General features: G+C 43.5%; 1 protein-coding gene across 4 annotated transcripts in view; it reads left to right on the top strand.

The window, feature by feature from the left end:
* The window catches only part of LOC110328081 (baculoviral IAP repeat-containing protein 3), a 22,329-nt gene that overhangs the window by 7,139 nt on the left and 3,083 nt on the right, over positions 1-12,107 (top strand). For all 4 annotated transcript variants that reach the window (XM_029543150.1, XM_029543152.1, XM_029543149.1 and 1 more), the window contains exons 2-6: positions 2,690-3,634; positions 3,740-3,839; positions 5,126-5,204; positions 6,180-6,228; positions 9,364-9,603. In XM_029543150.1, coding sequence (XP_029399010.1) covers positions 2,782-3,634; positions 3,740-3,839; positions 5,126-5,204; positions 6,180-6,228; positions 9,364-9,603 — 1,321 coding nt within the window. In that variant the 5' untranslated portion in view covers positions 2,690-2,781. The remainder of the gene's footprint in view (positions 1-2,689; positions 3,635-3,739; positions 3,840-5,125; positions 5,205-6,179; positions 6,229-9,363; positions 9,604-12,107) is intronic.

Below are 12,107 nucleotides of genomic sequence, written 5' to 3'. Positions count from 1 at the left end.
CCTGCCTCTGCCTCCCGAGTGCTGGGATTAAAGGCATGCGCCACCACACCCGGCTAACTTTGTGGGTTCTTAACTCCTCCCACTCAGATCTAACCTAGGACTATTGGTTATGCTTGTATACTTAGCCCCCTTATTATGAAAGAATGACAGTGTCCAGGGATTATTCACAGAGCACAGATGGTAACTGCTGTAGATGGCAACAGGCAAGCAGAGGAAAGCTGACCCTGAAATCAACAAATAACAGGACAAGGACTTTGCGTTGGAAATCAGGCTACCTGTGAATATTCCCACCCCTGAAACCTCACTATCCCCCTACCACCACGGGATACCTGCTGCCCCCAGACGATGCCTGGTGGGCTGGTGCCTCAGTGCTCACTCATGCAGCCATGCCCGAGTTTTAAATGTGCCTGAGGATTCTTGTGTTCTGGTACAGCTCGTCTCTCAGGTAGCTTATACAGGAGAGGATATACTAATCCAGTTGGCTTCTCCAGTGCACTGGTAGAAGGAGTTGCCACAGTCACATCCAACCTCTTAGGGTTGGCTGGTACTGCTGGCATAGGTGCCTCAGCCTTGATTCTCCAGGATAAAAATTATAAGGTCTTGCAAATGGCCATAGATGCTGCTCTGGAAGAGGTTAGAAAAACCCATTACTGCACTAAGGAGTCCTACAAAGTAGAAGGGGCTTGGACTTACTGTTCCTTCAGCAAGTAGGTCTCTGTCTGGCCTCAGGGGAACAATACTGTTTTTACACCAACCATACCAGGGTCGTTGAAGAATCAATGGCCTTGCTGAGAAAAAGATTGCATGGAAAGAGAACAGTTTCAAGGTTAATATAAGCCCCTCTTTAATTGGCCCCCTTCGTTAACCACCTTTGCTTCAGCCCTGGTCAGACTTACCATCTTTTTACTATTAACCTTAACTTGTGGACCCTAAATAATTAATGCTTTAGTCAGGTTTGTCAAGGAATGAATATCCACTGTCCAACTGATGATTCTCAAGCAGCAATACCAGCTCATGGCATGGAAACATCTCAAGGATTCAAGATGGGCCATTACTCAAGGGGGAAATGAGAGGACTGAGCTAGACTGACCCCATGACAGGCTGTGAGATGCCAATTCGAGGGGACTAGGCCTAAGTTTCTGTTTCCCAGAACTGAACAAATCAGTACCAAGAAAAACCATAGCCCGCAGCCAACTAATCAAGAGCTTTGCTGCCGTCTGGCCTGAGGCAGAAAAGTCATCAATAGTTCTAGAAAGTCCCCGAACCCTAGCCAATCCCAGAGACACCCATACCCCTATATCATGATAAAGGTCACTTACCTTTCCATGGAATTCCCATAAGCTTAATATTGAGCCTGCAAGCTCACCTGAGGATTGCTATTTTGATGAATGGTAGACACTGTATGCTGGATTTTTGCAGAATAAACACTCTTTGCTTTTATATACTATTTGAGTCTGGAGAGTTATTTTTCAGTGATTTGTGTACCTGTACAGGCCTGGGCAGTGAGGTTAGGTACAATGTCTCCTGAGGGAGGGAGACTCGGTGACAACCCTGCTGTATCCCCTGCTACCTGGAGATGATGAACTGGTGCTCTTGGTAGCAAATCTGCCACATCAGTGCATAGCAGGAAGTCACACCAGCCAGTGGCAGCAAACCCTGGTGCCTTGACATAGAAATGATTTGCTTATGGTTAATAAATCTTGCTTGAGAAATTCTTAATTCTGAAAGTCTCTGCTGTTTAGATGGTAATGAGCTTTTCTTTTTCTTTTGTCTTGATAAATATGGGCACAGGGAATACCCTTTGAGATAATTTCTGACCAAAACTAAAAATTTGTGTCTCAAGCTGGCAGTGGTGAGCACGCCTTTAATCCCAGCACTCCAGAGGCAGAGGCAGGGGATGTCTGAGTTCAAGGCCAGCCTGGCCCACAAAGTGGGTTCTAAGACAGCCAATGCTACACAGAGAAACCCTGTCTTGAACACTGCCCCTCAAGTAAAGAAGTGTGAGTCTTGCAGGATAACTCAGTGGTAAGGCTTTGTGTACCAAGGCTCTGGACTTAGTTCCTAGTGCTACCCAGATGAGCAGCAAAGGTCTTTTGAGTAGAGGATTAATTAATATCTCTGATCTTGGTCCTTTGAAAGTAAACAAAAACTAATCAAAAAGTTTTGAAGAGCCGGGTTATGGTGGCACATGCCTTTAATCCCAGCACTTGGGAGGCAGAGGCAGGTGGATTTCTGAGTTCGAGGCCAGCCTGGTCTACAGATTGAGTTCCAGGTCAGCCAGGGCTATACAGAGAAACCCTGTCTCGAAAAATCAACCAACCAACCAACCAAACAAACAAACAAAAAATGAAACAAAACTATCTAAATCATGCTTTCATTCTATATGAAACAGTTTTTTAGTACAGCTTGGGTAACTGGTACTGATGTATTCCAGAGGCAAAGGGAAGCAGACTGGTCCCTCAGGATGTGTGGCACAGAGGGGCCCCAAGCACTGTGCTTCAGAATGGGATTAACCTTAATCACATATTGGCTGTTAGAATATAGTTTTTATTATATGAATGAAGATTATACAAAGGTATGGTTGTGTGTAGTTGTGTCTTAAAATGTATCAGGATAGGATTTGAAATTTCATCCTACTGAAACCCCAAATACATAAAAGAAAAAAAAAAAGAGTTTGTTCTTATTTCAGGTATCAGCCTAGTAGTAAAACCGACCAGAAGCCATGCACAGAACTACATCCCTAGAGAGAGACTGGTCCTTTGCCCTCCCTGTCGTCGCACCATGAACATGGTTCAAGACAGCGCCTTTCTAGCCAAGCTGATGAGGAGTGCTGACAGCTTTGAGCTGAAGTATGATTTTTCCTGTGAGCTGTACCGATTGTCCACATATTCAGCTTTCCCCGCTGGAGTTCCTGTGTCAGAAAGAAGTCTGGCTCGTGCTGGCTTTTACTACACTGGTGTCAATGACAAGGTCAAGTGCTTCTGCTGTGGCCTGATGCTAGACAACTGGAAACAAGGGGACAGTCCCATTGAGAAGCACAGAAAGCTGTATCCCAGCTGCAGCTTTGTACAGACTTTGAACCCAGCCAACAGTCTGGAAGCTAGTCCTCAGCCTTGTCTTCCTTCCACAGCGATGAGCACCATGCCTTCGTGCTTTGCAAGTTCCGAGAACACTGCCTATTTCAGTGGCTCTTACTCAAGCTTTCCCTCAGACCCTGTGAACTTCCGAGCAAATCAAGATTGTCCTGCTTTGAGCACAAGTCCCTACCACTTTGCAATGAACACAGAGAAGGCCAGATTACTCACCTATGAAACATGGCCATTGTCTTTTCTGTCACCAGCAAAGCTGGCCAAAGCAGGCTTCTACTACATAGGACCTGGAGATAGAGTGGCCTGCTTTGCATGCGATGGGAAACTGAGCAACTGGGAACGTAAGGATGATGCTATGTCAGAGCACCAGAGGCATTTCCCCAGCTGCCCATTCTTAAAAGACTTGGGTCAGTCTGCTTTGAGATACACTGTCTCTAACTTGAGCATGCAGACACATGCAGCTCGTGTTAGAACATTCTCTAACTGGCCTTCTAGTGCGCTAGTTCATTCCCAGGAACTTGCAAGTGCGGGCTTTTATTATACAGGTAAGAAACATTCTGAGAATTATAAAGATCTGTCATGTGTTATATTATACACTTGAAAGGGAAAATTTTATATGTTTATAAGTTTTGGTTCAAAATGAATTTTAGGACACAGTGATGACGTCAAGTGTTTTTGCTGTGATGGTGGGCTAAGGTGCTGGGAATCTGGAGATGACCCCTGGGTGGAACATGCCAAGTGGTTTCCAAGGTAATGGCTTTGAAATTATTGCATCTTTTATGTTTTCATGAGATACATTATCTTCTTTTATAGCAAGTGTGCCTCTTAAGTCCTGCAGATTTTATTTTGTTCTTATGCGTATGAGTGTTTTGCATATATGTCTGTATACCGTTTGTGTGCAGTGACTGCAGAGGCCAGGAGAGGACATTGGGGTCTCTGTGACTAGGGTTCTAGATGGTTGTGGGTCAACATGTGGGAGCTGGGAATTAAACCTGGGTTCTGGAAAGGACAGCCAGTGCTCTCTCTTGCTGAGCCTTCTCTTAAGCTCCATTACTTCAGATTTTAAATATTGTGAAGAATATAAAGAACATTCACACTGATTTTTAAAGTGTTTTGCATTGTGATTTAGTTAAAACCTTTTTTCTTTTCCATTTATCTGTTTTGTGTGTGTGTGGTGCGAAGGCCCGGGGCTAACTCTGGAGGGCTGGTTCTCACCTTTTACCCTTGCGATTGGACTCAGGTTGCTAGGCTTGGTAGAAAGCACTTTTGCTAGTTGAGCTGAGCCATCTCACCAGCCCCCCACTGTGAATGCACAAGCGCTGTGCGCCTGCTCTGATGCTGCCATGATTCACTTTACAGTTAAATTTGATAATTTACCTGTATTACCTAGGGATTGGCAACCTCCTTAGTAGAGGAGTCATAACGAATGTCACATTCTTTCCTGAGAGTACATCTATACATGATTTTTTAGTCTATAAAATTGTCATGGAGATGACCAGATGTCTTATTTAGGGGACTCCATATTTGCTTAAGGGTATTTTTAGGAACCTTAGAGTAGAGAGCAGTGAGGAGCTCTGAGGAGCCGGCTGGAGGGTGGTGGCTGAGGGGCTCCTCATGGCCACTGCTCGGTGGCTCAGCTGCTTACTCAGTCCCCAGGACCTGTAATTTTGGTTACTGAAGGACCAGATGTTTGCTGCTTGTTTCCATGAGTTCCACTGCATTTACACACACAAACCACACATAGACACAGAAATGTACACAAGTAAAAAATGAATCTTCATGCATAGAGTCAGTATGCGCTGAGCTGGGGCTTATTCCTCTTCCAACATTAAGAATCTGACGTCCAGTAGTTCCTCCCCAGGGCACTTGACCAGCTTCCACCTGAGATGGACATCCAGACATGGGTTTGTTATTAAGTTTCATTTCACTTTCTAAAATTAAAATTAATTTTTGATCATAAAACCTGAACTATACATTATGAAGCTGATAATGAGCAATGTTGTCTTATTAAGTAATTCCCGATGCTTATGTTTTAGGTGTGAGTACTTGATCAGAATCAAAGGCCAAGAGTTTGTCAGCCAAGTTCAAGCTGGCTACCCTCATCTACTTGAGCAGGTAGGAGGCCTCCCTTTTTTATTTTTAATTATTATTTTTTAAATTATTGGTTTACAAAAAATATTTTTAAAAATTTATTTATAAAAATAAATCAGAATAATATTTCAGTGAAAAGGTGAAAGTTGTTTTAAAACACGCCCTCCTTTCTTCTCACAAACATCAACCTAAGTGTACAAGGCACTTCTCTTTTGAGAAAAATGAGTCTGTACTTATTAGCCACATGAAAGATAGTATTTGTTCTATTTCTTTTTAAGCTGTTGTCTAATCAGCTAACAATAAACTCTGAAATTAATAAAGTAAATAATAAATTTGAGGACAAGTTTACTGTGTAACTTTTTCTTAAGAGGTTTAAGAAAGCATTTCTCCTTGGAAAGCTAATGAGATCTTATTTAATTGTCTGAGGTTCAAAAATGTGTTATGGCCAGCAGAGCTGACTGGCATGGACTCTGTCCCTGCAGATGACTAGGGAACATGAGATTTGCAGATTCAGGACCAACCTGCTGCCTCCCAGGAAACCCAGCCTGTCCTGCCCAGCGAGCACAGACTTAGCTCACTGGAGCACAGTCTCCATTGGAAGCTGTTAGCGCAGAGCCCCATTATTCAGATCGCTGGTGAATGTAAAAGACACATTGCTTCTGACTGAGGAAATGTCCTGTTGATGACAAAGTCAGTTGGTGGTTAAATGGAGCAGGTCTGTAGGTCATTTTCAGTGCAGTGCTAGGATGCAGTTTATATTTTATTTATTTATTTATTTATTTTTAAAGATTTATTTATTTATTATATGTGAGTACACTGTAGCTGTCTTCAGACACTCTGGAAGAGGGCGTTAGATCTTGTTACGGATGGTTGTGAGCCACCATGTGGTTGCTGGGATTTGAACTCAGGACCTTCGGAAGAGCAGTCAGTGCTCTTAACTGCTGAGCCATCTCACCAGCCCCGCAGTTTACATTTTAACATGTGTATTTTTTCCTGTAGCTATTATCTACGTCAGACTCCCCAGAAGATGAGAATGCAGAAGCAGCAAGTACGTATAATAATCATAATTCCTGCATTAAAGTGATCCGTTTTGTATTAAGGTTGAAGGGAAGCTGAGTAGAGTTGCAATCCGGCGTTTGGAAAGCAGAAGTGGAAGGCTTATGTGCTCAAGGCCCTATTGAATTATGTGAGACCCTGTTCTAAAAATAAAAATGATTGAAAGGTTTTCATAGGAAATGAATATTCATGTTGATTTCTGATTTATAATTGAAAATGTGATTTATGTAAAGACACCCCGTTAGTCTATCAAACATCAATATGCAACAAGAGTTGCTTGGAGAAATTTTAAAAACAGCATAAATATCTAGTTTATGCTTCAGGCCACATAGATTCATCAGTGTATGTAAGTGTATATCTTGGGTCTCTATGTATAATTGTTTTTGATGGTCCTGGGGATTGAACCTAGGACCTCAGGCATGCCAATCATAACCTCTTTCCCTAGCTCTACCCCATAGCAGTGGGCATCTACACTTTAAGCAAACGGCATTCATTTAGCCTTGCCCTGTTGTTGGGCAGTTGTGGAAATAAATATACTGTGCCTTCTATTGCTGGCGCACTCTTCCTGTCCGTGAAAGGGTAGAACACAGAGTTCTGTTTTTTTCACTGGGACCCCTAGGCCCAGATTGCCAGTGGAACTTACTTGTTACTTAGACCCGAGAGAATGGGGCAGTCATTTGAATAGGTGCCTTGACCCTGGGTTTTAGTGTTCAGTGCAATACATTTTAATCATTTGTTTACTTTCATGTATGTGCATTGGTGGTTTGCCTGCTAGTATGTTTGTGTGAGGTGTCAGGTCCCCTGGAACTGGAGTTAAAGACAGTTGTGAGCTGTCACTGAATGCTAGGAATTGAACCTGGGTCCTCTGGAAGAGCAGTCAGTGCTCTTAACCACTGAATCATCTCTCCAGCCCCAGTGCAATACATTTTTACTGTTTGTTGTTGTTGATGTTGTTCAAAGGGAAGAATAAAAGACAGGATAAACATGTGACTGTTCTCATGAGCTAATGACATTGGGGACAGATAATAGAATAGCATCTGAAGGAGAAAGCGAAGAGACAAATGTCTAAGTCTGGGGACTACGAAAGGCTTTCTGGAAGCCAAATGTGGCAGCATCGGTCTAGGGCAGGGCCTGCAGTCTAAGCGCTTGGAAGATTAAGGCACAGGGTCATACATTTCGAGCCAGCCTGGGTTATGCAGTGAGTCCCAGGCCAGCCTGGATAACTGACCGAGACCTTGTCTTAAAAGAACAAAATAAGGTTGGCAGATGACTCAGCCCAAGCTGTAGCCCCTGGACTCACACGGTCGAGGGGAAAACTGACTCCTGAAAGCTGTCCTCTGACTTCCCACGTGCCATAGCACACACATCCCTTCTCAGAAAAGAAAGAAAGAAAAAAACATAAAATAAAGCAAACTAAAAAATGAAAGAAAAGGCCCTCTGGAAGAAATACTTACCTTAGTAGAGAGCCCAAGAACAAAAGGAACCAGTTAACTGACAGGGCAGAGCATCTTCTGCGCAAGGCAGCATCAGAGGCTAAGCAGCATGGAATAGGGACATTCAACGAACAGAGCAAAGATTTTGTCCCAGAAGAGGGAGCTGCCGACAGGTCATTCTGAGGCCAGCTTGCTGACTCAAGAGCTCTCGGTTCCTGAGTTCCAGAGCAGAGTGCAAGTGGCAAGTGCGTGAGCTGCTTATGGCCTGGCAGTAGCAAGAGGTGAGGCAGTGTTCGATCAGAATGTAACCACAGTTAGGTTTGAGATTTTTGTGGACGGTAATGGCGTTTGGAGAGTATGACACCAGGTTTGCATTTTATTTTATTTATTTATTTATTTATTTTAAAATTAATTTTTTATTATTATTATTATTTTCTTTATTTACATTTCAAATGCTATCCCGAAAGTTTCCTATACCCTCCCCCCACCTCTGCTCCCCTACCCACCCACTCCCACTACTTGGCCCAGGCCTTGCCTTGTGCTGGGTCATATAAAGTTTGCAAGACCAAGGGGCCTCTCTATCCAATGATGGCTGATTAGGCCATCTTCTGCTACATATGCAGCTAGAGACACAAACTCAGGGGGTACTGGTTAGTTCATATTGTTGTTCCACCTACAGGGTTGCAGCCCCCTTAAGGTCCTTGGGTACTTTCTCTAGCTCCTCCATTGGCAACCCTGTGTTCCATCCAATAGCTGGCTGTGAGCATCCACTTCTGCAGGTTTGCATTTTAAGTGGTTGGGTTGTAGTGTTAAGTAAGCTGGAAGGGGGGTGGGTAGCACTCTGGGACACTGGGGTAGCCAGCCTGAGGCAAGATCCTTGTCTACATGCTGAGCCCTTGTCCCTCACAAACAAACAAAAAGAAAGAAAGAAAGAAAGAAAATTACCAGCCATAAATTAAAGCATGAAACCATGCCATTTGCAGGAAATGGAAAGAACCAGAGATATCAAAGTATGTGCTGCATGAATATGAATATGCAATTAAAACATTGTAGACAACTAATAAATACAAACAAAAGGAAGCAAATATGTAGAAGTATATATTTGCTATAGAAAGCCCATTAGTTTATTGATTATCGAGAATGAAGCCCCTGATTCTGGTGGAGCACCCTGGCACTCTCTGCTTTCTCCTCTTGAGTAGGACTAATCGCAGACTTGAATCTACAGGCAATAGTATTTTATAGTCTTACTTCAATGACTGAATATATCTCATTTTAAAGTTAGCAAAATGTCACTTGGGAGGCAGAGGCAGGTGGATTTCTGAGTTCGAGGCCAGCCTGGTCTACAAAGTGAGTTCCAGGACAGCCAGGGCTACACAGAGAAACCCTGTCTCGAAGAAAACAAAACGAAAAAACCAAAACAAAGTTAGCAAAATGCATATCGTATAGTACCTATTTATTTTTTATATTTAATGGTTTTGATATTGCTGTAACTTCCTATTTGAAAAGTATATGAAGCCAGATATGTTGGTTTGTGCCTAGCACTTTCTGAGGCAGAAGAGCTGGCATGAGTCTGAGATCGGCCTGGGATACATAAGCTTGAGGCTAGACTGGCCTACAAGGATTCCTACAAGAACAACCACAACAAAAAGATGTACGGGCGCTGCTAATATCTGTTAAATCCCCTGTCCATATAGTCATGCATTTTGGCCCTGGAGAAAGTTCGGAAGATGTCGTCATGATGGGCACGCCTGTGGTTAAAGCGGCCTTGGAAATGGGCTTCAGTAGGAGCCTGGTGAGACAGACGGTTCAGCGTCAGATCCTGGCGACTGGCGAGAACTACAGGACTGTCAGTGACCTCGTTGTAGGCTTACTCGATGCAGAAGACGAGATGAGAGAGGAGCGGACAGAGCAGGCGGCCGAGGAGGAGGAGTCAGGTACAGAGGAACAAGGCCTTTCCCCAGATAGACGTTCTGTCGCCCATGCAAATTTGAAAAGGATGCCCATCTACCCACCCTGGCCTTTCTTATTTCATATTCTACATTCAAACTCTGTAAGTAAATTCTTAACAGTAATGTGCATTGTGGAGGACTAGGGAGATGGCTTAGCAGGTAAGGGTGTTTTCTGGTGAACCTGACTGCCATAGCTTGATCCCCAAAACCCATTTGATGGAAGGGGAGAACTGACTTGACTTACACAGGTAGAGACATGCATGCAATAGCACATGTACTCTCTCTCTCTCTCTCTCTCTCTCTCTCTCTCTCTCTCTCTCTCTTAAAAATACATCAGAATTGCTCATTAAATTAAAAAATGTGTATGTTGAGCCTGTTAACATATTTTTTTAGATTTATTTATTTTTATTTTCTGTGTATGGGCATCTTGCCTGCATGTGTCTGTGCAATGTCTGTGAAGGCCAGAAGAGGGCAGTGGATCCCCTGGAACTAATGTTACAGACAGTGAATGGCCAGTTACCAAGTGGGTGCTGGGAATTTAACCCAGATCCTCTGGAAGAACAGTCACTGCTCTTAACACAGAGCCATCTCTCCAGGCCTGCAAACTTTTTTTTAATTTAATTTTTAGGATAAGTTGTTGGCTTTGCCTATAGTTACTCATGGAGCTTAAAAACAAAAACAAAAAACCCAAACTCCAAAATAATCACACTATATGTGTGATTTTTATTTTATGCATGTGCACACAGATCTTCTCAATTAATAAGCCTTTATGTTTTCCTCTTAAAGCACAAACTGTGCACTAAGGAGCTTCATACTACTATTATCAAGTCAGTTCTTACATTTTTTAAATTTTTTTTTGGTTCTTCAAGACAGGGTTTCTCTGTGTAGCCCTGGCTGTCCTGGAACTTACTTTGTAGACCAGGCTGGCCTCGAACTCAGAAATCCACCTGCCTCTGCCTCCCAAGTGCTGGGATTAAAGGCGTGCGCCACCACGTCCGCCTAGAGGACATCTTATTAGAGTTAGAACTCTCCTTCCAAGTACCAGAGTCATGTCATTAGCCTTTAACACTGAGTAGTTTCTGCACTGAGCCAGCTCACTCACCCAAAGCACATTCCCTTTCTTATAAATTGAGATAGATTCTGGAAGAATTATTAATCTGAATATATCTCAATTAATGTTTAATTTATGTGTGTATGTGTGTTACCTGTGTAGTTTTTTAAAAATTTTCTTAAGATTTATTTATTATTTATTTATTATCTGTAAGTACACTGTAGTTGTCTTCAGACACTTCAGAAGAGGGCGTCAGATCTTGTTACAGATGGTTGTAAGCCACCATGTGGTTGCTGGGATTTGAACTCCTGACCTAAGGAAGAGCAGTCGGGTGCTCTTACCCACTGAGCCATCTCACCAGCCCCACCTGTGTAGTTTTATGTCCAGTGCATATGCAGGAGCCCTTGAAGCCTGGAAGAGAGTGTAGCGTTCCTAGCGGAGGATGCGGGCCATCCCTCCAGCCTCCCCTCATCCCACCCCTGTGAGCCAGTGTCTCAGGTAGTTCAGACTGGGCTTGAACTGGCGATGTAGTTGAACTGTGATCTTCTTCCCTCTACATCCCAAGAGCTGTGATGAAAGACATGGGTCACGGTTCTGGATTGATTCACAGGTTCAGGTCGAAGTCCCCTGCCTGCCCACACAAGGGCGATCTTCCCTTTCAGGTTCATGGAGTTCAGGGCAAGTCCTCCATTCTTAGTGTCGTTCGCTAACCTGCTCTTCGGTCTGTGCTCAGAGCCATCTTCCTCTGGGCATGTGCAGCTCTCTTCTTGTTCCGATTGCTATCCTCACTCTGGACCAGAGCCTCAGCAGACCGGAAAGCAGACTTTTGAGACAAGATCTTGCTGTGTAGCTCAGACTGGCCTTCAGTTCATGACCTTACTGCTTTAGCCTCCCGAGTATTCGTCTGCCCAGTGAGCTCCAGACTACTTGGGTTATAGCAGAATGAGACCTCAAAAACACACAGGGCTGTCAGTACAACATAATTGGCAGAGTGCTTGCCAGGCATGTCGGATGCCTGTGTATAATCCCGGGTGTGGGGTACATGCTTATAGTCCTAGCATCTTTACAGTGGAGGCAGAAATTCAAGTCCATCCTCAGCAATGAGGCGAGTATGAGGCTAACCTGGGCTACATTAAAAGATTAAAAACAAACAGAAAACAAAAATGCTCATGTATGACTAATTCTTTTTTTGTCCTTAATGTGGTTCTGTAAAAGTGTCCTCAATCATCTAAAATCTAACTGCTTCTCCTAAAATAATTTTTCAGACTGCCTTTATTAGTATTCATCATTTTATGGATATAGTAGAAAATAGAATATTAAAAATGAAGATATGCCGGGTGGTGGTGGCGCATGCCTTTAATCCCAGCACTTGGGAGGCAGAGGCAGGCAGATTTCTGAGTTCGAGGCCAGCCTGGTCTACAGAGTGAGTTCCAGGACA

The sequence above is a fragment of the Mus pahari genome, chromosome 10, assembly GCF_900095145.1.
Source record: "Mus pahari chromosome 10, PAHARI_EIJ_v1.1, whole genome shotgun sequence".
Lineage (NCBI taxonomy): Eukaryota > Metazoa > Chordata > Mammalia > Rodentia > Muridae > Mus > Mus pahari.
Note: the sequence above shows the minus strand (reverse complement) of the source record. Positions and strands in the feature narration are given on the sequence as shown.